General features: G+C 37.9%; 2 protein-coding genes and 1 long non-coding RNA gene across 5 annotated transcripts in view; 2 read left to right on the top strand and 1 right to left on the bottom strand.

Moving 5' to 3' along the window:
- Nucleotides 1-24,822, top strand: part of LOC146467179 (mitochondrial amidoxime-reducing component 1-like) — a 43,538-nt gene extending 18,716 nt beyond the window's left edge. Inside the window, exons 6-7 of one of the 2 annotated variants that reach the window (XM_085126149.1) lie at nt 2,531-2,602; nt 24,535-24,822. In XM_085126149.1, coding sequence (XP_084982275.1) covers nt 2,531-2,602; nt 24,535-24,661 — 199 coding nt within the window. In that variant the 3' untranslated portion in view covers nt 24,662-24,822. Of the gene's footprint in view, nt 1-2,530; nt 2,603-4,238; nt 6,034-24,534 lie in introns of those variants that run through there. The other variant, XM_085126148.1, reaches the window with a different exon arrangement.
- LOC146467180 (uncharacterized) lies at nt 19,276-24,339 on the top strand. The gene is made up of 11 exons (XM_085126064.1): nt 19,276-19,790; nt 19,889-19,951; nt 20,059-20,324; nt 20,738-20,876; nt 21,032-21,195; nt 21,400-21,479; nt 21,585-21,795; nt 22,042-22,278; nt 22,379-22,453; nt 22,562-22,715; nt 22,997-24,339. The coding sequence occupies exons 1-11, from the start codon at nt 19,631-19,633 to the stop codon at nt 23,431-23,433; spliced, it is 1,986 nt and encodes a 661-aa protein (XP_084982190.1). The 5' UTR covers nt 19,276-19,630; the 3' UTR covers nt 23,434-24,339.
- Nucleotides 19,650-23,080, bottom strand: LOC146467181 (uncharacterized). 2 transcript variants are annotated; one of them, XR_014867764.1, is made up of 4 exons: nt 22,944-23,080; nt 22,061-22,269; nt 20,205-20,300; nt 19,650-19,894 (listed from the first exon to the last, which is right to left on the bottom strand). It is a non-coding gene; the product is annotated as an uncharacterized LOC146467181 (long non-coding RNA). The 2 variants fall into 2 exon arrangements; XR_014867763.1 differs by having other exon boundaries at nt 20,205-20,297.
- Nucleotides 24,823-26,485: the final 1,663 nt, after the last annotated feature.

Here is a 26,485-nt window from a genome sequence, read left to right as displayed (position 1 = left end):
CATGTTGTTGCCCTCGTACAGACGTCTCCTATTTCCTTTGTTGCACGTGACCCCTGCATGGGTTGAAACTATTTAGAGTTTTTCATTTCATTTATATAAACTATGATTTGAAACTCTGGGAATTTTAGGACATTTAGACAAATCGAGAATGAAAGCAGTATCGAGGTCGTTATGTATCAGTATGTGAACCAAATGATTTTCATTGTTTACGTTTTGTTTCGAGCGCCAAAAATAACTTTTGATTTTCGTTGTACCTGGCCGCACCCAAGCAACTCAAAACAGCGGGAGTCGATTTTAATTGATAAATTTTTTTAAACAGGCGTCAAATGAGGTCACAGTCACAATTACATATTGATCAATCAGGTCTCCGTATTTACATCACGTAACCCAAAGCCTAACTTAAAAATACTAAGAATACAAGCATGATACACATACAGTTTGCCGTAATTTTATTTTTACTATTGAACAACAAAACAAATACACGTTCCAACAGTATCAGTATTCGTAAATTACTTCTCATTTCAAGGCTCTGCGTTCATGATTCCAGCCTGACTTTTTCCGCCAGAGTTCTTCTCTGTCCGTGTAATGTTCTGTTAAAAGAAAAAGAAAAACAGACAGTCATGCAGATCTTTGAAACCAACAGAGATATAACAGACGCCAGCTTGCGGCTTATGGGGGGGAGGGGAGGGTGGGGATGTTGTATTCACAAGCGTATTATGGAAATTTGTCACATTAGATTATTGAAAATTAATTTTTAACCTAAAAATGAGACAAATATACTCGGCCTGACAGCTACACCTCATTTAAAGTGCTTTCCGAGCCTGTGAACCGCACGTTATGATAAATGTAACTGCTTTCCGCCGGGAGTTTTCTTCTAGCTTCTGTGTGTATATTGTGTTTTGTTTTTTTCTCCAACTCCAAAGTTTATTAATATACCGTTTGAAGTTCCAAGTTTTTGATTTGATAAAATAAAACTAAACGTAACAAGAAACGGCCATTTACCTTATATTCCGTCAGTCCTGGGGTTCGTCCTTTTTCTTCGGGCTGTTTCAGCCTCCTGTTCGGCTTCTCCTTGCTTGTTCAGCATCGTGATGTTCTTGAATTCCCATTCTCGGCCTGACCGGCTCTCCTTCCATCACACGAACAACCAAAATTCTAATTTTCTTCATAACATAACACATCACGTGGAAGACGACCATTGCAACAGTAAACTCAACCACCAAGCTCGTCAGATCCTCCAAGGGTAGCCTCTCTTTGCCGTCTAACGTGCGTTTTAAAAGGAATCTTCCTTCCAGCTGTCCTTCTGGCACTTGCGGCGACGACTGGAGCAACTAATAGAAGGCTTAATTTGTTACCGATAATTTAACCAAAAATTGACCAATCATAGTACGCTGAATAATACATTTTCCTGCGAGGGTGATTCAGATGTCCTCAGTGATTCATTAGTTAGAGACGAGAATGCACGTGTGACAGGAAAATAAACAGCAGAAACAAAAGACGACAAAAACAGTGATCAATCAGGTTAAGGCTGAATGAGCACTTTGAATAATAATTTTCCTGCGAGGGTGATTCAGTTTACCTCAGTTGTTCATTACATAGAAACGAGTGCACGTGTGACAGGAAATAAACAACAGAAGCAAAAGACGACAAAAGCAGCGTGATGCAACCAATACATCTGTGATGGGCGCTCATATATTTATAACTCCAGTGAGTACAGTGAACTTGAAAACTGACCAGATCGACCAGCACTGCATTCAAGACTCCCTCTTATGAAGAGAGTAACAGACAATAGCGTCCTTTTCTACGACCCTTACCGATGAAATTGGCTTAGCTTTCGGAACTGTTGTCTTACATTACTGTGGTGATATTATAAAATAGTGAGGCAGAGGATATTTAAGGAAACAATTTGCCACGACTGAACCGTGACGGCGTCTAAATTTAAATTTTACCTTACAATTTGTGGATGTGAAATGCATCTAGACGAAGGGGCTTTTTCTTTTGGTTTTGTAGTAAACCGGAAAAAGAAGGAACTTGAACATTGCGCGTGTTGCATAATAATGAACCCCCCTAAAGAGCTTTTTTAACATGTGCTTTTGTATTTGCTTTTCTCCACTTTATTTTCTCGATTGAGTTTTTGTGGAACTTTGGATAGGAAGATAGAGTGTATTTACTCTAATTCTAAGAACACCAAAGGGAATACATTTGACCTTTTCATTTAAGCGGAACTTGCTTTTCCGTAATGAAACTGTGCATTCTTATCAATATGTTGAATAATAAAACAATTATCGCATCGTTTTAGCCAACCTACGGTCTCGTCAGCTAAGTATCAGGCAATATTCCACGCGATTTGACAGGATTATTGTTAAAATGAACTTTTTTTTTCTTTATTAATAATGTTTATTAGTAATATTGTCTTATAAATTAGTATTGTATCGTATTGTATTGTCTTATAAAGTAATGTATTGTATTGTCTTGTAAATTAGTATTGTAGTGTCTTATTATAAGTGAGTTTTACAATATATTTTTACAGATGTGTCCTTACAACAGTTAATCCTGAAAGTGGAGAGAAGGACGGAGAGGAACCTTTGGTTACTTTAAGAAGGTGATTTTAATTTTTTAAATATAACTGCTCAGTGCGCTAAACCCGTGTTCACACTAAACGTTAATTATATTCCGCTGGGCCTGGTTGTTCAAAGAGCAGACAACGTTATCCTGTGGATAAAATGCAATGTATTTTATCCACTGGATAGCGACTTTTATGCGTATGTTGGATAAAGTTATCCACTCTTTAAACAACCCGGACCTGAAGTATAATTGAGGCTATCATACTCCATTAAATTTTGTTACAGTTGTGATTCAGTTCACATCTAAAAGAATTGGCAGGGTAACCTCGCCATCTGAAGTTAAAAACAAAATGGCGCCCAGTTGCAATCAAAAGCGGCGATTCTCAGGCGAGAAAAAAGGCCTGGAAAGCTGCCGTTGCGAATTTTGCAATATTTCTGCTGCAGGGCCCAGTTGTCCAAAGCCCAATTAAGCTATTCCTGGGTTAACGTGAAGTTTGATTCGACTTTAATTAGTAACCAGTAATCATTTTTCAAAAAGATTTTTGCCCTTCAGTTTTGACTTAGGGCGCGTTTTTTTATTCACAATTCTGGAATGAGAATGGACAGAATGTAAAATGCGCGCGTTTTTCTATTCCGCATTCTTATTCTGGAATGGACAGAATGCCATTCCATCCATTCTGCTCTTAGGGGCAGAATGAACAGAATGTTGCGAATGAAATCCAAGATGGTGGACGGCGAGATGAGCGCTGCGGATTTAAATACGTCTCTACAAGGGAAAAAATCAGGTTACACTTTTGGACAAAATGAAACATTGCTTCTAATTTCGTTGTACCAAAAGTACAAGGAAAATTGCTGCGATAACGGCTGCAATGGCAGCCTCTTCGTCGGCCGCCACATTTGTTACGCAATGTTTACTCGGCCAGGACCGACGGGGGTTTTTTTTATGCAGACAATCCGAATTATTCCTAGCATTCCGTACCAACCATTCTTATTCCAGAATTGTGGATAAAAAAACGCGCCCTTAGACTTTCCTTTACCTTGAGCTCTTTTAAAAACATTTTTGACAACCAAGATGAAAACCTCGGTTAATTTTTAATCGAGGGTTAGCATAAATCGGCTTTCAAAAACTGGGCCCAAGTTGTTAATGTTAACACGACACTGTTGCGCACTTCTTGTGTACCTTCGATCCGCCGTTTCTTGGTTTACTTGAAATTTTAAAAGGTTCGGCCAAATCACACGGCACCGCAACAGCCTTCATTTGGCTAACATCGTTATGCACGAGCAAGTCCCCAGCAAATGAGGAAGAGGAACACCAAGCAAAGACGCTTGCAATTATTAAAGAGTGGACAGGACTTACCACCAGGGGAAACGCAAAACTGTTGGAGTTGTTCAACATTTGTGTTTTTGATATCAGGCCGGATGAAATATTGTACTGAATAAAGTGACTCAAGGAAAACTTGCTTTCTTTTTATGAGTTGGTGACGAGTTTGTGTGTGCGAGTCACGTAGATTTAGCTGAAGCAATCTTTGGGAGTTCAACTGTCAGGCTAGCCTGTTTTTCTATGTATCAATTTCCGTCTTTCTCCCTCTCTATCCATCCGTCTAACCTGTAATGCAGCCATCCATCCCTCCATCTTTGTATTAACAGTGCTTTGATTTTTTTGTTTCATTTCAGAATGAGGCTTCCTGAAGATAGGGATCCAAGGCAGGGCCAATCCCCTCTCTTTGGAGTCCATGTTGCTTTGCAGGGTGATAAAGTCGGGGTTGTAAAAGTTGGAGATAGTGTTATGGTTTCCTGCTGACAGCAAACTCTTAAAGAGTTAATTAATATAGTGGGTGTTTGTGGTTTTTTCAAACTTATTTTTGTTCTAAAAGCAATTTTTGTAGTAGTATTTATGCGCAATACAAACAGCCAAATGGAACTTAAAATAATGCAACTAAAGTAACATAAAGAGCAGTACAGCTTGCATATAGCTATATAGCAAATAAAACGTCAGGGTTACAGTTAGAACGTTAGAATATTAGAACGTTTAGCACACATGTTAAATGACGTTTGTTCAACATTTTTTGTTAAATAAATGTTTTAATTTCGATCAAACACTTCGTCCAACATTCAACAGTGTTTAATCGTTTAGCCAGCTTTTCAACAATGTTACATGTCAACTATCAATCAGATTTAAACTACCAGTGCCCAATCGACAACGTAGGCAATTCAAAGTGGAGGAGATCGTCGAAGGGACGAAGCTTTGCAATGAAGGGGTCGATTTTGTCTAAAATCTCGGAAAAGTGATCTCGGTTCATCCTTATTACTTTCCTTAACCGGGTAAATCCCCTATAAAAGTAAACAAGTAACTCATTATAAATTGGTCGAAAGACCATGAGGAATAGCGTGCAACGTGGAGAAAGGGTTGTGTAGGCCTAATTCAACCTTTTTGTAACCGTATCTGAATGCTCGGGCTGTAGCAATCAATTAAGGGAGCAGAAAGGGATTGTGATGCCAAGCATCACACGGCGTAGGGGCAAGTATAATGTTGCCTTTTAACAATAAAAAGGCAACAATTTTACAATTAAACAAGACTGCCTTTTTGAAGAAGTATGCACGAAGAAGTGGTAAAAATCGCATTTCAGAGTTTCTTGATTTCAAAATTTTCCGATTTAACATGCCTCCAGAATCCCCTAAAGGCTTGCACCTTCAGCGCTTGCAACACTTACCTGCCCTTTCCTGAAAGTCTCGCTACGGCCTTGAGTTGTTGACACCATGATAATGTTAGAGAACTTCGACAGCAACGACGGCAACGCCAACGAAAACGTCCCCTGAAATTTTAAGTTTATTTCATTTGTGCTACTTCGCTATTATTTTAAAAGCTAGTTCGACTTCTACAGGAACGGCAAAAAACCCAGGAACCAAATTGGTAGGAGTGGCGTTCAAGTTTGAGTTAAGGAGGAAAATGAAACAATGACCGTCGTGTCTTCACGTTCTCCACAAAACCTTGAATTTGGTCATTTCACGTTGTTGTTTTGCAGAGGACGGCAAAGAAATGTACCAAAATTTAAAACGCACGTGCAGAGCGATTGTTTATGCTCATAAAATCGATTGTTTTACGGCGTCGTCGTTGCTTAAGCTCCCTAATAATTCAATTTACGGCTCTCCTTCGAAAAATCCAAACTGCCTCCTTGTTAGTAAGTGTCGTCTTGGAATAATGGTTTGTTTAAGGGGCTTCAAGCTCGTCAACTTCAAAATAACCACTTAAAGCTACAGAAAAACACCAAAGAAAAAAAAAACAAGAAAGCTAAGAATGAGCGTGGATGGGTAAATGTAGACAAGATTAAAAGAGAAACTTCAAAAAAGGCGGCTCGCCTTTTTCAAGTTTATCTCAATTTTTATGAAAGTGTGATCTAATAAAGTTCAGAGATCGTCTTTACTTGTTATGTGATAGTGATTTCATCAATAAATGAATTTTGCATCGCCATTTTCACGTTTAGAGTTCGTAATTAACGAAAATGCACACAATCACGCAAAATTCCCTGATCTAGCCCCTTTAATAAACACCCTTCCTAACAAGTACTCCCTTGGTGAAGAGCGCCCTTTGCTAGAGATTTCGAATGATTTGAAATTTTGATAGCTTGTGTAGCTAACAATGTTGTCCACTTAAAGCGGCCATGTCAGCTGGGGCACGTGCGCACTAGAGTCCGATTGAGACTAATTTGTATACAACTCGTCGCGGGAGTTTGCTTTTCCGCCATTGCAAAAGCTTTCAACAACAACAAATAGCTTCTTTTATTACTAAAGAACGTTTGTAGATAAAACATACAGCTAACTTTCCGAAGATTAACGCGATTGGGTCCGGATGAAAACAGCTTCCTTAACTCTTGGATGGTATTTGGAAAAAAAATGGGCCAACGATTTCAGTGCTTCTCATTAACGCGCGCATGCGCTTGGGGTGACATAGTCCTTTTGACACAACGGCAAAATGAGTGCGCATGCTTGTCACGCGTAGGCAATCTTCCGCGGCGAAATGGCGGTTTTTTAAAATTTCCATTGTTTGTTTTCGTTTTGCGGGGATAAGCCCAAATCAAAATAGATAAGGTTGCCGCCTTCAGGAAAGGTTCCTTCGAACTTCCTCGATGACATATCTTAATCAACAGAAAAAATATTGTGGTAACAGGTGTGAATTTTGCGATTGAAGTGGAGCATTCGTAATCGATTCTCATTCGAATCACAAATCTGCGGAGCATGCGCACTTTTTTGCCGCTGTGGTTCCTTTTAATAGTTACGTTTTAAGCATGAGCAGAGTGAGCCAACTCAAGGAGGGGTACAAGTTGCGAGTAGTAATCTGATTGGTTACTAACTTTACCTACCTCTTTTACTAATGTTGCGTTAAAATACTACAACTATGTTTTGTTAATGGTCCATGCACGGTGCAAATGAAATTTAGATTGGATGAGAGCTCTGAACATTCATTCAAGTATTTTAAAATATAAAAATTCTGTACTCAGGGCGCAATTAAAACTTAAAAGTAGGATATTTCGTTCTGATCCACCAAACTTTGTCAGACACAATGTGTGGCTGACAAAGTTTGGTGGTTCAGAACGAAATATCCCACTTTTAAGTTTTAATTCCGCCTTGAGTACAGAATTTTTATATTTTAAAATCATGATTCCAGAGAAGGAAAACAATATATTTGATTCTGTTCAATCAAGTGTTCGATGATGCTTACATTTTTCCTAAGAAAGAAAATTGCTTTGTTTGTAATAAAGGAGATGGGTGGACTCACTAGAACAGAGCATTGAGGAAGCCTGAAATTGTCTCAAAACATTCCCAGAGATAAGTGCTAAAATTGTTCTAAAGAAACAGCATGAAGATGATGGCTGCGAAGGAACTCTGGAAAATATGTTGAGGCAATTCTGCCCGTTAGCAAGAGTATTATATTTTCAATCTCTGCAAATATTACAAAGGAACATTAATGCCGTCCGATATGACTTGTGTGCTCGTACTTTATCGAGGGCCAAATAGCTGGAATCATTAAACATCAAAGCAGTTTCTCTATTTTGCAGCGGAAACATAATTAGATTAAGTTTCAAGCTAGGGAGTTTAGAAATGCAACTTTCTTTTTATCGATTGGCTGGTTTAATTGGAGAAACAACGTGATAAAAGTGGACTTACATTCCAAATACCCTTGTTTTCTGGTAGGTAGTGTTTTCTTCTGGCGCGCTTGTCCCCCTAAACTTTACCTTCGTGTAGATAAGCAGGCTTTACTTTTGAAGATGTTTTATCTTTTTTAAGAGGATGAATGGGCAGCCAAGAAGATTAAAGTCGGAGAAGTTGAATTTAGATTTCTGAAGCGCTGTGGAAGGTGGGACAGTAATCATTGTTCCTTCTTTTAATGTGTCTTTCTAGGTTTTCTTTTTTAAGGAGATAAGAGTTGAGCCCGTCTTGGTGGACACCCACCTCATACGGATACCTTTACGTTATATGGGCCGGCGGAACTGAGGCGATTACATTTTCTCTACATTAAGGACGGTGTCTACTAATACCGAAGCATTTTTTCGCGGTTTATGAATATGCTGAAAAAAAAAACAGATCTTAGCAAGGGCTATTGCAATCCAAAAAGAAAATTGGGGGTAAGCACGCATTTTTTAGAGATAATTAAGCAACAATTGTTCTAAAAAGCAGTAAAATAAAGCAATGTATGTTGGGTTCTTTTTTTCCAAATTGGAGCTTTATGTGGAAAATGCATGGTTACCCCCAATTTCCTTTTTGATACCAAAAACACTTGCTAATTTCGGCTTTCTCCTCATAGTTTTAAACCGCGCAAAATATCCCTGTATTAGTAGGCACCACCCATAGGAAAACCGAGTATCTCGAGATGTGCAGAACGTATGCGCAGTAACGAAAGTGGGCACCGTCCTTAATTAGTCAATCAGCTTTATTAACCCTTTAACCCCTAATATCGTGATCAAAGAACAAATTCTCCTATCTTGTCCCTATACTTTTCGTATAATAGTTCTGGGGAGAAGTTGTTAAAATATCAACAAAAGTGACCTTGGGTGATCATATTCTTAATTCTCATGACCTCAGAGGTTAAATAAGCATTGATATTACAAGGAGAAATTTGATGCTGATCACTGTCAGTCTTTGCTTGCCAATGGAAGCCACCCTCTACTAATTGGGGATACCTATGAGAAGATTTAACTATTAACTTACTATTAAATTAAAAAACGTAAAGAATGATTTATTTTAAACAGTAACACACTACGTAAAACTAATCAGAAATATTTACATTATGAGTTACACCAGAAGCATATCACCCCGAAGCGTCTAAATTCCGCTATAATGTTTTGAAACAAGCTGGGGTTTATCAGCCGACCAATCAGGAGCAGGAATGTATTTTTTGCCCAAATATGGAAGGATTCATAACAAACAAAATAGCGTCCGCTCGCAAAGAGACCGTCAAAAAACTCTCGAGAGCGAAGATAAATTCGATCAGTCTAGCCGGGAAAACGCTTTCGGAAGAGGTTGTGGTGGAAAGGATCTTCAGAGAAGCTAGAGCGAACTTTGCTTTTTTTTTAATTCGAGCACGCCAGCCGATGTGGATGTGCTGGAGGTAAGTGGACCGCTTCGTGGGTTAGTGAAGCGTTGCAATGACCATTTCTTTGATTTATTTTCCGAAAGAGTTAAGGGTTCGTTTGACAAGCATGCGTTAATACAGGTGAGATGGTACGAGTAAGTAAGGCACGTGCTAGCTAGCGGAGATATGGAGGAAATAGTGAAGGCATTGTTTACAAGGCGAGGCAGCTTTTCCCTGAGCACTCGCGCGAGGCTCACGCAATGGTCGCGAGTATCCATATTAGGAAGTAAATTCTGATAGGCTTATCTCGCGCGCTTATGAAACCCAGCTTTGCGACAGACCTAATCGCTTCGAGGTTATATGCTTCTGGTTACACAAAATACAATTTGAACAATTATTGTAATCTATTTACAAATTTAGACCACCTTTCATGAATACAGTTTTAAAGTCGCACAATGTAGGCAGAGTTCACGCTCCTCCTGCAAGCTTATTCCACAAGTTCAGTTCCAGATATTTTAGCGAATGTTTTCCATAAATATTTCGACGTGCTCTGAAATCTAGAAACGGTAACCTCCACTACCCTTTGGTTATAGGGTGAGTCATGCGTGTGAAATTGCACGGTATATATTTTATATGCTCATGTAAAATGGAGTTACTTGTCGTTGTAGTGCGTGTTTCACATATCACAACTGGCAATTTTCACCGACAATTTAGAACGCCTGTATTTTTGAAAAGCCTAAGGGGCTCAATTTGATCGTGTAAGTGAAGAAAATTGAAAGCCAAAACTATTTTAGGTTGAATTTATAAATTTTTGACGCTACACCCCATGAAAGTAGAATTCTTAGCTTTTGTCTCTGCTAGAATCTTGTTCAAGCGAAATTATATACCCTATACAATTAACCACTCCGCTATTTTTGTTTTAAATGTTTGTTTGTATTTTAAAAGTTCTTTATATATTAAGATTGCGTGTGAAGTCTCGTTGCCCGTGAGACGTTTCGATGACTCGCTCATCATTTTCAAATTAAACAGCCGGAATGTAAATATTCTTTATATTAAAAATGCGTGTGAAGTCTCGTTGCACGTGAGACGTTTAGATGACTTGCTCATCATTTTCAAATTAAAAAGTCAGATTGTTAAAAGTTCTTTATATATTAAAAATGCGTGTGAAGTCTCGTTGCACGTGAGACGTTTCGATGACTCGCTCGTCATTTTCAAATTAAAAAGTCAGATTGTTAAAAGTTCTTTATATATTAAGAATGTGTGTGAGGTCTCCTTGCACGTGAGACGTTTCGATGACTCGCTCATCATTCTCAAATTAAAAGGTCAGATTGTAAAAATTTCTTTATATATTAAGAATGCGTGCGAAGTCTCGTTGCACGTGAAACGTTTCGATGACTCGCTCATCATTTTCATTTAAAAAGTCAGATTGTTAAAAGTTCTTTATATATTAAGGTTCAAATAAAAAAGCTTTTTAATTTGTGTGAGACTTCGCACGCATTCGTGGCTTTCAGTTGGCTTCCCTTTTCCTATTGGTCAAGTACGCTCTCAAGTGTATTGTTGGCCATACTTGGCGGGGTACTTCGGCTTCTTTGAACTACGAACGTTTCAAGTTGGTAGGTTTTACCCCTTCACACTCAAAGTAGGTTTCAAGTGCACTTAGATTATACTTACAAGCTCTAGTGTGAAGCCCCCAATTATGAGAATGATGCAACGTCTCACGTGCAACGAGACTTCGCACGCATTCTTAATATATAAAGAACTTTTAACAATCTGACTTTTTAATTTGAGAATGATGAGCGAGTCATCGAAACGTCTCACGTACAACGAGACCTCACACGCATTTTTAATATATAAAGAACTTTGAACAATCGGACCTTTTAATTTGAGAATGATGAGCGAGTCATCGAAACGTCTCACGTGCAACGAGACTTCACACGCAATCTTAATATATAAAGAACTTTTAACAATCTGACTTTTTAATTTGAAAATGATGAGTGAGTCATCGAAACGTCTCACGTGCAACGAGACTTCACACGCATTCTTAATATATAAAGAACTTTTAACAATCTGACTTTTTAATTTGAAAATGATGAGCAAGTCATCGAAACATCTCACGTGTAACGAGACTTCACACGCATTTTTAATATATAAAGAACTTTTAACAATCTGACTTTTTAATGTGAAAATGTTGAGCGAGTCATCGAAACATCTCACGTGCAACGAGACTTCACACGCATTTTTGGTATTTACAATGAATTTCAATTCTCAGTCTTGGAAAAATTAACGTTTACAAAGTTTGGAAATCAATACTTCTAAGGCACATTTTCGTTCATCAAAGATAGACAACAGATTCTTCCAGACGTTAGTGATTAATTCAGTGAGAGAAATAAAACGAAGCATTTAGTCACAATCAATACCACCGTGAAAGCGAAAGTCATGTATCGGTGTTTAGTTTGAATTATTGATTTGTTAAGTCATCTGTGAAAGTAGACAATTTCATTATGTTAGAGGTGACAAAAAGCTGTAAATGATCGAGAATTGACTTTATACTTTTTTTCCATAACCGCTGAAAAAGCTCAATATTTCTTAGACGTTCGCAGCTGGAGCATTTCATTTCTAAGTACGTAAATTATGATCATCGTGGTGAGTGTAGTTGTGGGTGAGGACCTGTGATATGTATGTTAAATACTGTTTGAGGAAACCTGAGCGGAAGTCATATTCAGAGTCAAGTGTTCCAGTTGAAAATCTTTGCACCGCTTCAAAGTTTCTTTCAAAATCCCAGTCACAAGCACATTGACCAATCAGGTTTCCGCATTTTCGATACGTAGCCCTTAGGCTAAGGGCAATCAAAGCACGTTTAAACGTACAGTTCTTTGTAATTTTATTCCTACCACTGAACAACAAAACAAGTACATGTTCCAGCAGATTAGTACCAGTATCCGTAAAATGATTTCTCCTTTCAAGGCACTGCGTTCATGATTCCAGCCGTACTTTTTCCGTCAGAGTTCTTTTCTGTCCGTGTAATATTCTGTTGATCCAAAGAAAAACAGACAGTCATGCAGATCTTTGAAACCAACAGAGATAAAATTGACGCCAGCTCGCGGCTGATGGGGGAGAGGGGAGGGTTGGGATGTTGTATCCACAGGCTTATTATTAGGGGTATCGAATGGTCCCATTCAATTTAAAAGTGCTCGCAAAATTTGGCCTTTGCTCGAATTGCTCGCAAAAAATACACGGGTGCTCGCTTGCTCGTGCTCGCAAAATTTTTGCAACTGCTCGCATGCTCGCATTCTCGTTAACATGTGCTCAATTGCTCGAAATTTCGTTAATCCTACTTTGTAGTTATTTTTTATTCATATATAAACGATAAATCAGTTATGATATGGTTAAAACAAAAAAGTTGAAACATCCTTACCTCTGGCTTCAGTCTTTCTTCAACAGTTCAGCCTGTAACTATTGTTTTGGAGGTGTCACCCAGATAATTAGCTATTACTTTGCGCAAAACAACGTATCCTATTAATAAAAGAGAGATTACGGTTGGCGGAAAATTTACGAAGTACTCGAAGTGCTCGCTGCTCGCCATCTGTACTTTTCTAAAATGCTCGCTGCTCGTCATCTGTAGTTTTTAAAGTGGTCGGAAGAAAAATTTGACAACTGCTCCTGCTCGCAAAAATAAACACACTGCTCGCATGCTCGAAAAGACCATTCGATACCCCTATTATTGAAATCGTAAAAATGAATGCTCTTTGCCATTTTTACTATCTCCGTGAAATTTGTCGCGTTAGATTATTGAAAATAAATTTTCAAACTTAAAATGAGACAAATATACTCGGCACGACAGCTACATTCATATGCTCTCCGAGCCTGTGAACCGCACGTTAAGATAAATGTAACTGCTTTTCGCCGGGCGGGAGTTTTCTTCCGGTGTTTTTTTCCCTTCAGCTTCAAAGTTCATTAATATACCGTTTGTAGTTCCAAGTTTTTTATTTGATAAAATAAAAGTAAATGTAACAAGAAACGGCATTCACCTTATTTTCCGTCAGTCCGGATGTTCGTCATTTTCTTCGGGTTGTTTCAGCCTCCTGTTTCTTCTCCTTGCTTGTTCAGCATCTTGGGTTTCTTGAATTCCCAGTCTCGGCCTGACCGGCTCCCACTCCATCACACGAACAACCAAGATTCTAAATGAGTTAAATATACTCGGCACGACAGCTCCACTTCATATGATCCCCGAGCCTGTGAACCGCAGGTTATGATAAATGTAACTGCGTTTCGCTGGGAGTTTTCTTGTGTGCGTGTTTGTTTTTTCCTCTAGCTTCAAAGTTCATTAATATACCGTTTGTAGTTCCAAGTTTTTAATTTGATGAAATAAAACTAAATGTAACAAGAAACGGCCATTTACCCTAAATTCCGTCAGTCCGGGGGTTCATCATTTTCTTCGGGCTGTTTCAGCCTCCTGTTTCTTCTCCTTGTTTGTTCAGCATCTTGGGTTTCTTGAATTCCCAGTCTCGGCCTGACCGGCTCCCATTCCATCACACGAACAACCAAGATTCTAATTTTCTCCATAACATAACACATCAGGTGGAAGACAACCATTGCAAGTGTAAACGCAACCACCAAGCTCGTCAGGTCCTTTAAGGGTAACATCTCTCTTTCGTGTGAAGCGCGTTCTGAAGGGAATCCTAGTTCTGTATGCTGGCGACGACCGAAGACTGCGACAACTAATATAAGGCTTGAGTTTACCAAAGTTATTGACAATTGACCGATCGGATTACACTAAATGAGCGATGACGTCACCCTCTTACCTTATGCTCAACGATGCACAGGTAGCACCATCGGAATTCAGATCCCCGAAAAACTCGACAAAAACAGTGTGACGCAACCAATATACATAATGCATGGTCTCTTATTTATTTATAGCTCAAATGAATACGGTGACCTTAACAGCACTGCAATCCAGGATGAATGTGAATGTACACTGAGCTCTTTCAGTTTAATGACATAACATACGTTTATTCGAAGCGCTAAAAAATAAAATTACAATAAAACGCTATGACAGGGAGCCCTGTGTTGAAAACTAAAACAGAAAGAATAAAAGCTAGAATAAATTACATTAACTATATTTGCATCATCTAAAACCTAAAGAGGATTAAAAGAATACTTGCAAACAAGGAAATATTAAAATTATAAAATACACAAGATGCCTCGAACTTCCGCCAGACCGAAAGCCTGACTAAAATACACAAGATGCCTCGAACTTCCGCCAGACCGAAAGCCTGACGTTGCGAGTTAGAGCTTACGCGTATACGCCACCGGACCGAAAGGGATTCGGCTGTAATTTCGCGATTCTGGGTGCCATGGGTGGGAAGAAGAAACAACAAAAATTTGCCTGTGTGATTTATTTGTTGTAGGGGTGAGCCATTGCTTAGTTTGGTAAATTTGTCAATATATTGGCCGGTTATCGCGTGACGTTTTCCAACATCGTTAATCGAACTGCGGCTGTATGTTTTACACTGAAGTGATTAAAGACAATGTCTTTCCTTGCCAAGGATGAACGAGGATTTATGCCCAACTAAGCACGATATAGAAATAAAAAAAAACATAACAGTTTTAAAACAATTTTTTGTTGTTTCCGTGTGGAGGGGGTAAATGCACCTTAAATATCATGATAAGACATCAGTTATTACGGTCAATGGACAGTTTTTTTCTGGTCAAGACTGAAACAACTCAAACGACAGCTATGTATTTATCTATTTGGTTAAAAAAATTGCCTGGTTTGGTTTAATCATAGCTTTTTTTATTGTTGTAGTGGGTTTATAAGTTGAAATACAATGTATATTTCCCGTGAAAACAATAAAAGGGATAGGTTACTTCATCGATGTGAACCCGATAAATACAGACCATCCTTTTATACCGACAGTTTCAGTTATTCTCTTGTTGTCTTGTCTCGTTGTCAGCGGTAAAATGAAGGGATAATCCATGAAAAGCAGGGTTATACATGTATTGTTACCAATTTACAGACATTTATTTTTATTGTTCAATGCATTGCAACACTGTCGTGCGTAAGATCAGCATTCGTCATCTGCACACAACAGATATTTAGCCTCACAGGCTTATTATTGAAATCGTAAAAATGAAAGCTCCTTGCCATTTTTACTATCTCGATGAAATTTGTCACATTAGATTATTGAAAATTAATTTTCAACCCAAAAATGAGTTAAATATACTCGGCACGACAGCTCCACTTCATATGATCCCCGAGCCTGTGAACCGCAGGTTATGATAAATGTAACTGCGTTTCGCTGGGAGTTTTCTTGTGTGCGTGTTTGTTTTTTCCTCTAGCTTCAAAGTTCATTAATATACCGTTTGTAGTTCCAAGTTTTTAATTTGATGAAATAAAACTAAATGTAACAAGAAACGGCCATTTACCCTAAATTCCGTCAGTCCGGGGGTTCATCATTTTCTTCGGGCTGTTTCAGCCTCCTGTTTCTTCTCCTTGTTTGTTCAGCATCTTAGGTTTCTTGAATTCCCAGTCTCGGCCTGACCGGCTCCCATTCCATCACACGAACAACCAAGATTCTAATTTTCTCCATAACATAACACATCAGGTGGAAGACAACCATTGCAAGTGTAAACGCAACCACCAAGCTCGTCAGGTCCTTTAAGGGTAACATCTCTCTTTCGTGTGAAGCGCGTTCTGAAGGGAATCCTAGTTCTGTATGCTGGCGACGACCGAAGACTGCGACAACTAATATAAGGCTTGAGTTTACCAAAGTTATTGACAATTGACCGATCGGATTACACTAAATGAGCGATGACGTCACCCTCTTACCTTATGCTCAACGATGCACAGGTAGCACCATCGGAATTCAGATCCCCGAAAAACTCGACAAAAACAGTGTGACGCAACCAATATACATAATGCATGGTCTCTTATTTATTTATAGCTCAAATGAATACGGTGACCTTAACAGCACTGCAATCCAGGATGAATGTGAATGTACACTGAGCTCTTTCAGTTTAATGACATAACATACGTTTATTCGAAGCGCTAAAAAATAAAATTACAATAAAACGCTATGACAGGGAGTTCAGGAGCTGGCCCTGTGTTGAAAACTAAAACAGAAAGAATAAAAGCTAGAATAAATTACATTAACTATATTTGCATCATCTAAAACCTAAAGAGGATTAAAAGAATACTTGCAAACAAGGAAATATTAAAATTATAAAATACACAAGATGCATCGACATTCCGCCACTAGACCGAAAACCGGACTTCGAGGCGCGTTGCGAGTTAGAGCTTACGCGTATACGCCACCGGACCGAAAGGGATTCGGCTGTAATTTCGCGATTCTGGGTGCCATGGGTGGGAAGAAGAAACAACAAAAATTTGCCTGTGTGATTTATTTGTTGTAGGGGTGAGCCATTGCTTAGTTTGGTAAATTTGTCAATATATTGGCCGGTTATCGCGTGACGTTTTCCAACATCGTTAATCGAACTGCGGCTGTATGTTTTACACTGAAGTGATTAAAGACAATGTCTTTCCTTGCCAAGGATGAACGAGGATTTATGCCCAACTAAGCACGATATAGAAATAAAAAAAAACATAACAGTTTTAAAACAATTTTTTGTTGTTTCCGTGTGGAGGGGGTAAATGCACCTTAAATATCATGATAAGACATCAGTTATTACGGTCAATGGACAGTTTTTTTCTGGTCAAGACTGAAACAACTCAAACGACAGCTATGTATTTATCTATTTGGTTAAAAAAATTGCCTGGTTTGGTTTAATCATAGCTTTTTTTATTGTTGTAGTGGGTTTATAAGTTGAAATACAATGTATATTTCCCGTGAAAACAATAAAAGGGATAGGTTACTTCATCGATGTGAACCCGATAAATACAGACCATCCTTTTATACCGACAGTTTCAGTTATTCTCTTGTTGTCTTGTCTCGTCGTCAGCGGTAAAATGAAGGGATAATCCATGAAAAGCAGGGTTATACATGTATTGTCACCAATTTACAGACATTTATTTTTATTGTTCAATGCATTGCAACACTGTCGTGCGTAAGATCAGCATTCGTCATCTGCACACAACAGATATTTAGCCTCACAGGCTTATTATTGAAATCGTAAAAATGAAAGCTCCTTGCCATTTTTACTATCTCGATGAAATTTGTCACATTAGATTATTGAAAATTAATTTTCAACCCAAAAATGAGTTAAATATACTCGGCACGACAGCTCCACTTCATATGATCCCCGAGCCTGTGAACCGCAGGTTATGATAAATGTAACTGCGTTTCGCTGGGAGTTTTCTTGTGTGCGTGTTTGTTTTTTCCTCTAGCTTCAAAGTTCATTAATATACCGTTTGTAGTTCCAAGTTTTTAATTTGATGAAATAAAACTAAATGTAACAAGAAACGGCCATTTACCCTAAATTCCGTCAGTCCGGGGGTTCATCATTTTCTTCGGGCTGTTTCAGCCTCCTGTTTCTTCTCCTTGTTTGTTCAGCATCTTGGGTTTCTTGAATTCCCAGTCTCGGCCTGACCGGCTCCCATTCCATCACACGAACAACCAAGATTCTAATTTTCTCCATAACATAACACATCAGGTGGAAGACAACCATTGCAAGTGTAAACGCAACCACCAAGCTCGTCAGGTCCTTTAAGGGTAACATCTCTCTTTCGTGTGAAGCGCGTTCTGAAGGGAATCCTAGTTCTGTATGCTGGCGACGACCGAAGACTGCGACAACTAATATAAGGCTTGAGTTTACCAAAGTTATTGACAATTGACCGATCGGATTACACTAAATGAGCGATGACGTCACCCTCTTACCTTATGCTCAACGATGCACAGGTAGCACCATCGGAATTCAGATCCCCGAAAAACTCGACAAAAACAGTGTGACGCAACCAATATACATAATGCATGGTCTCTTATTTATTTATAGCTCAAATGAATACGGTGACCTTAACAGCACTGCAATCCAGGATGAATGTGAATGTACACTGAGCTCTTTCAGTTTAATGACATAACATACGTTTATTCGAAGCGCTAAAAAATAAAATTACAATAAAACGCTATGACAGGGAGCCCTGTGTTGAAAACTAAAACAGAAAGAATAAAAGCTAGAATAAATTACATTAACTATATTTGCATCATCTAAAACCTAAAGAGGATTAAAAGAATACTTGCAAACAAGGAAATATTAAAATTATAAAATACACAAGATGCCTCGAACTTCCGCCAGACCGAAAGCCTGACTAAAATACACAAGATGCCTCGAACTTCCGCCAGACCGAAAGCCTGACGTTGCGAGTTAGAGCTTACGCGTATACGCCACCGGACCGAAAGGGATTCGGCTGTAATTTCGCGATTCTGGGTGCCATGGGTGGGAAGAAGAAACAACAAAAATTTGCCTGTGTGATTTATTTGTTGTGGGGGTGAGCCATTGCTTTTGTCAATATATTGGCCGGTTATCGGCCAATATATTGACATTTTTTGTTGTTTCCGTGTGGAGGGGGTAAATGCACCTTAAATATCATGATAAGACATCAGTTAATACGGTCAATGGACAGTTTTTTTCTGGCCAAGACTGAAACAACTCATACGACAGCTATGTATCTATCTATTTGGTTAAAAAAATTGCCTACTTTGGTTTAATCATAGCTTTCTTTATTGTTGTAGTGGGTTTATAAGTTCATCGGGCAGAATGGCCAGACACTTACGCATATTAATGAGCCATGGCGGCAGAGTAATTAAGCGTGAAAGTTGAATGAAAGTGCCGCAATTAGAGAGAAAAGGAAGGAATTTGCTGAAGTAGGCTCGCTAAAACCGCCATTTCTCAGTAAGAAAATGTACTTTTCTTCAGATGATAGAGCGGCTTTTTGTAGTTGAAGGTTCATTCTGTCATTTTAGCCAAAAATCAAGTAAAAATATCGAGAACAAGTTGTAGACTATTCACTTTGAAAACTGTGCTTTTTACGGTTCTGTTAGTATGGGAAAGGACCCTTGTTATATTCAAAAGTTCATTTTCTCCAAAAATAGCAAATGCGAGACGCTCGAACTGGAAGCTACCGACATAAAGGCAGACCCTTCAGTGACGTTAGCAACAAGCAACAACAACGGCATCTGCAGGAAATCCAGTAAGTTTAACACGATTTTTAGTTCTTATTTTGTCTAGAAGTTTACAAAGAGATAGATAAATATGAAGCAACAGGCAGTAATTCATTTTTTATTACGATCCATACACAATTTGTCACTATGGTTACCAAGGTAAAAAGCTAATGAAATCACTGTTCTATCTTCACGTTGATACACATTAATGACGCGCTGATTAGTATAAATACACAGGGCGTACAAAATGACTACATATCTACTAAATTCAATTCCATAACAAGGCAAAATGTGCCAAGCAGCTACATTACTTAGAGCAAGGCTAACCTGTTGTATGGTGCCTGTACTCAACAACAATTAAAAGAGTAACAATTCCCTTTATTATGATACACAGGAAAAAGACTAAGGAAGTTCTCTGGTTGGCTGACACTTATGGCCTTATGCCAGAGTCCCTTGTGTTGTGCGATGACAATGGTCAGACACACAGAGTGGTCATCAATGGCTCTTCGCCCTCCACCGTTGCCACCTCCTCCTCCTCAGAAGGTAACTCAGCGTGCTCTTTGATATCACTCCATTACATGTACTATAACAAATTTAAATAATTTCACAAGTAATTAAAGTTTTCTTTCATCCCTTGCCAGGAGACACTGTGGAAAGAAGCAAGGAGGTTACTCCAGACCAAACTGAGAACACAACTTCAAAGGGTAAGCCAGAAATTCAAAATATGGCTGAATATTAAAAAAAAAAAAAAAAAAAAAAAAGATAATTGTCATAAACAATGTATAATAATATTCTTATCTTCTTTACACAGAAAAGAAATCACAGTGCTACAATACCCTCCCAGAAGAGGAAAAACAAAAGGTGAAGGCCATTCTCTACATCATGGACAAGTTTTCCATCTCCCAGGAAGCATATCATGAATTGACTCAACGAGAAAGTTCACTACCAAGATCGTACCTGGTAAAAGCCTGCCAGCAGTCCTTAGATGAGCAGTGGGATGTGAAGAAGACTCCAGGAGAGTGCCCCGGAGCTGAGCTTCCCTTTAAGCTTCTGCTGGAAAAGGAATTAAAAGCACATGTAAGTATAACCATCACTTTACTAATGGTTAAGTTAATCTCAGTTTCTCTATTTGTGCAAAATTTAATCACATAAAGAGTAAAAAAGACCATTACACAGTAACTGCACTGGATTAAGACTTCCATTCTGGCGCACTTAGTATTTTATTGCCATGACATGTGGGTTTACTAATGTTATGTAGTAATGTTATGTTCAGTTTGTATATTTATTTCATTGATTTATAGTGTCCCCAATTAGTGCCACAGCGGTAAATACTTAGACGCTTAACTAAAGTCATTTATCTTAGACACAGGCATGATTGTGTATTTTTAACTTTAGATCCAATGATGTAAATCCATTTTATATTTAAGATTGATCAATAAAGCTTATTATTATGTATAATCATCTTGTAATGCTGTGAAATTTGTTTGCAGTTAAAGAATTCAGATGAAGAAGAAACTACGGTCAAAGTGAAGATCTCTGGGGATGGGGCCCGTATGTCCCATTCAAGTTCTTTATTTGTATGTTCATTCGCACTACTTGAAGAGGGTCAACACATGCTGTCAAGTGCAGGTATGTTAATTTTCCCTTGCACTCTGATAAGATAGGTTTCTTCTTCAGAAACTGTACCAAATGTATAATATATATAATGTATATTCCATTATAAGTGTAACTGTGTCAGTAGATTATACTGCTTTCTTATAGTCTTGTGTATCCATCTTATACAGGTAACCACACCATTGCAGTGGTCAAAGGTCCAGAGGAGTACGAGACCTTGAAAACAGGCCTAAAAAATGTCCGTGAATCAGTAAATGAGCTAATAGAGGAAGGCTTCATGGTGATTAATGGCAAGAAAGTGAACCTACACTTTCATTTAGGAGGAGATTACAAAGTAAGTAAATTGATTTTGAGAGATGACTAAATACAGTTGAACATAAAAACGGATTATTAGTTTCTATTAAACGGTTGAGAGATTTTGAACATAAAAAAAGTTATTATAGTAGATTCTATTAAATTGCTGTATCCCATTGAGCTGTGGTAGATAAATGAAGTTTGCTTCCAAATAAATGTGTTTTTATTTTTTCCCTTAAAATAGTTTTTGCTAGTTGCAATGGGGATGAAGGGTGCAACGTCCAATAATTCCTGCATCTGGTGTTTAATTCACAAAAAAGACAGGTAATAAGAAAACTGTTTAAATGTTGTTGCTATTGTCTTTCCAGAGAATTGGAAAGCACACATACCCTATAATAGCTAATTGCCCCCTTTCTATTTTGTTGATAGGTGCAACATGTCAGTTCCCTTCAGTCACTATAATTCAGATAGCATGAAGAGAAAATCTGGACCAAACTGGTACAAAGACCCCGGTTGTCATCACCAGCCAATGTTTAACATCCCCCCTGAGGATGTAATAATAGATGAATTGCACCTGATGCTTCGAGTAACGGACCGGCTGGAACATGGTCTCATTTTGGAAGTCATTGACTGGGACGAGGTTTGTGATTATATTCGCTATGGGCTGGTTTTTAAAACAAAGATGCATTTCTAATAATAATAATAATAATAATAACAATAATAATAATAATAATAATAATAATAATAATATTATTATTATTATTATTATTATTATCATTATTATTATTATTATTATTATTATTATTATTTTGTCATTTACCACATACTAGTGCTACAGTAGCAAACATAGTAACCATTGGTCAAATTCTATTTGATTTCTTGATAGGATGAAAACAAAGGCAAACCTGTATCACAGAGGAAACAAATACACTTGGATGCTCTCTTGGCAACAACAAGGTCACTGGGTGTCTCCTTGAATGTGTGGAAGGCTGCTGACAGCAAAAAATATGAATGGACATCTCTTCTTGGCGGTGAAAAGCGCATTCTTTTGAGAAAGCTTCCGGAGTCATTCGACAAGATCCTTCCCGCTGAAAGAGCACCCACCATTCAAAGGCTATGGAATGTAAGTTAAAAATCAAAGAAATAATTCAGCAGTGACATCAATTCCAAAAGCTACATACATTTATGTTAATGACCTACTTAACAAATTGCTTTTGTTTCAGGGTTTCAGGGAGGTACTTGATCTAGTGAACAAACCACAACCCACTGTTCAGGACATTAAGGATCTTCAAGGAAAGGTGTGAAACATGTATTGTATTTTCTGACTTAATATTCAGACTAACAGAATGTTTTTACACTAATCAAGTATGTTCCACTTAGTAACATCTAAAATTGTTTATCACCAGGCAAAGAATTGGGCAACAATGATGGTCAGCATGGCTGGAAGCGGTCCAGGTTACCTACAAGACACTATAATCACCCCCTATATGCACGTCTTGGTGTTTCACGTCCCAGAAATGATCAGAATCCACGGATCATTGAAAACATTCAGTGGCCAAGGTATTTTTAGCACACTTCATATATTAAAATTAATTTTCCATACAAAATCCAACTAGGTTACTGCTTGAGTGAAGTTGTAATGAGGCAAATGGTTATAACAAGTGTACTTGATGGGGACCCATTTAGGGGCCAACACAGCACAACAGCAATCTTAAAAGCTATAACAACTAACTTTTTGGCCTAAAACATTTGAGACAAGGACATCACATTGTACAGTGGGGATCCTACCTGAGTACAATAGTTTTGACTTTTTCCATTAAATAACATACATTTCTTTCCAGGTGTTGAAAAGAAGAATGATGATTTCCGTCGATACTTTCACCGGAAGATAAACAGATGGGATGCCTGCACCAGCCTCCTCCTCGTAGAAAAACGCCAAGAAACCTTGAAAGAATGCCAAAGGCAGCCACGCAAGTACTTCAAGAAAGATGATGCCTTCTGGTGCAGCGGTGGTAAAAAAGAGGTGGCCAAGAAATACCCACGTATTTCACTGGTGAAAACACCACCTCCTCAAGAACCCACATCTGTAATGCACCAAACTGAAGCTCCAAAAAGAGTCTTGGATCAGACCAAACAAGATCTAACAAAGCTTAAGATCAGTGAACTTGTAAATCTTCTGACTGACATTGTGGGCCATCAGCCAAATCTTCCCAAAAAGCCACGAAAGCCAGACCTGCTATCAAAAATTCTTGATGTTGCCACTCCAAGAGGAGATTAAAGAACTACTCCATGATATTTGGAGTCTCTTATGAAATATAAAACAAAATAATGTAAGATTAATGGTGGATTTCAGTTTGTAAATACAATGTATATAGTTTACCTTATTGCAAGGACAAAGAATATCTCAAACTTGTAAATAGTCGCAAATTATGTATTCACAAATTATATACTGTAATGAACTTTAGACTGAACTCACAAACTTCTTTTTCATTGATGGTTAGAAGATCACTATCTGTTTTATAATCCAACATGATTATTGTTTTACTTCATAAATGAAACATAGCTTAAATGTTTGAAATTTCAGCACACAAACACACAGCAAAGCTAAGTTTTGAAATTCAAGATAATATTGTTTCAGCTCATACACACAACAAAGCTAAAACTGATTTCAAGATTGACAATATTGTTAAATCATGGAATAGTAATGCAATTTTCAGTATTAAAAACAATTAAAAATTTATTATCATATTCACAATGAGAAATGATTAACTTTGCAAAATACTCTTTTCAAACTAAGGACTACAACAAATACAGAAAAGTGTTGTAAAAAAAATAACAGCTTGTTATTAATTAATTTAATTCATGGTAGTCAGTAACTAAAATTTTTAAGCATAGATTATTATTAGTGATTATTTCATCTATATGAAGGCTGTTTTCATATTGACAGTAACTTTGTTACTTCACCACTATGAAAGACAAAAAATGAACTTAATCCATAAGTTTTTGTCAGACAATATCATATGGAGATATAGTTTCTTATATATATCAAAATATATAATTTTATGACTAAATTACTGATGTTGCTCTGATAACAAAATATATAAGTTAAGCATTATAAGCCAATATTGTAATCTTAACATCTTATTATGAGAATATTTAAATAAAGTCTTAAGTTAAGAAGTAACTTAGACTCATCTGTTATGGTTTCACTATTTATATGTAATACAGCAGTAAGATTGAGACTAAATGGCATGATTTCTATTTAATGAAGCAACAAAGCTATTAGCTTACTGCTTCATAAAGTGAAATACCATGGCCTTTGGTCTCAAGCTGTTAAATTGTGAGACTAACAGTGCTTTGATTTTTTGTTTCATTTCAGAATGAGGCTTCCTGAAGATAGGGATCCAAGACAGGGCCAATCCCCTCTCTTTGGAGTCCATGTTGCTTTGGAGGGTGATAAAGTCGGGGTTGTAAAAGTTGGAGATAGTGTGATGGTTTCCTGCTGACAGCAAACTCTTAAAGAGTTAATTAATATAGTGGGTGTTTGTGGTTTGTTCAAACTTATTTTTGTTCTAAGAGCAATTTTCGTAATAGTATTTATGCGCATCACAAACAGCCAAATGACTGTAAAATAATGCAACTAAAGTAACATATAGAACAGTACAGCTTGCTTATAGCTATATAGCAAATGAAAAGTTAGGGTTACAGTTAGAACGTTAGAATATTAGAACGTTTAGCACCCATGTTAAATGACCATTGTTCAACATTCTTTGCAAAATAAATGTTTTGATTTCGATCAAACATTTCGTCCAACATTCAACAGTGTTTATCGTTTAGCCAGCTTTTCAACAATGTTACATGTCAACGACCAATCAGATTTAAGCTACCAGTGCCCAACCGACAACGTAGACAATTCAACATGGCGGAGATCGTCGAAGCGACAAAGCTTTGCAATTAAGGGATCGATTTTGTCTAAAATCTCGTGAAACTGATCTCCCCCCATACTCATTATTTTCCTTATCCGAGGGTAACGTTTGTTGAAAGTTTCAGTATGAAATTTCCACCTTTTTTTTTTCATCCACTGACGTATGTTACGTTTTTGAAACTGCGGGACTTGATTCGTAGGACATGTAAGACAGCAATTGTAGCGAAGGCTTTTTTTTTTTTGCAACAAATGCTCGCCATTTTGTAGTTCCCGGAAAAAAAGTAAACAAACGCAATCAGTGTTTGCGTGATGTTCAAATGTCGTTTAGCACGCGTTTAACATTGTTATTCCATTAGTTCCTAGGCCTCTCTCTGGCTTTCATCTCGGTCAATCCGTTTCGGATCACGTGGTCCGAGCGAAAAAGCGTTCGGCGGTTACGTCACCGAAACGAATTGATCGTGAAGGCCTGGGAGGAAGCCGTGCAGGGACTAGGCAAACATTACAATACAATAAAGGTTGGACGTGTTATATAAGAATGTTACACTGTTTAGCGGGGGCTTTACGTGTTTTGGCTTCCAGTCGAGTACTTATTGGTTCATTGAGCTATGCGTGGCTCAGTGTTATTATTGGCCAGAGTAATTACTGTGGCTTTGGTTTATCTGACACTCAGTTGAAACGGTCAAATGCCTTATTATAGGAAATTAACGCGAATTTAAAAATTCGCGTTAATTTTTGTTAACGTTCATTTTCGCGTTTTTATAGGGACCTCACGAAAACACGACGGCGACGGCAACGAAATCGCCTCAAAACGAAAGGATTATTGAGCAAAATTATCGCTCTGGACGTGCGTTTTAAGTTTTGGAATATTTCTCTCTCGTCGTCTGCGAAGAAACAACGTGAAATGACCAAATTCGAGGTTTTGTCGAGAACGTGAACACAAGACGGTGGATTTTTCATTCTCTTTCTTATCTTAAACGCCACTCTTACCAGTTTCGTTCCTGGCTAGTTTGGCGTTTGTGTAGAAGTAGAACGAGTTAAAACAATCTCGAAGTAGCACAAATGAAATAAACTGTTATATTTTCAAGTGACGTTTTCGTTGGCGTTGCCGTCTTGCATTCGTAAAGTCCCTATTATTTGAATCATCGATTTGTTTAGTCATCTGTGAAAAATGTTAAAGAAGTAGACAATTTCATTATCTTAGAGGTGTAAAAGATAATCGAGAAGTGATTTTATAGTTTTCTCCATAACCGCTGAAGAAGCTCAAAATTTCTAAGAGGTTCGCAGCCCGATCATTTCATATCTAAATACGTAAATTACGATCTACCGGGTGAGTGTAGTCGTGCATGAGGAGTCATCATAAGAGTCAAGTTGTTACGCTTCAAAACCCGCAGACCCTAAGGGCAAT

Source organism: Pavona decussata, unplaced genomic scaffold, assembly GCF_977016875.1.
Source record: "Pavona decussata unplaced genomic scaffold, jaPavDecu1.1 SCAFFOLD_137, whole genome shotgun sequence".
Taxonomy (NCBI): domain Eukaryota; kingdom Metazoa; phylum Cnidaria; class Anthozoa; order Scleractinia; family Agariciidae; genus Pavona; species Pavona decussata.
The sequence above is the reverse complement of the archived record's forward strand: the minus strand, read 5'-3'. Positions and strand labels throughout refer to the sequence as shown.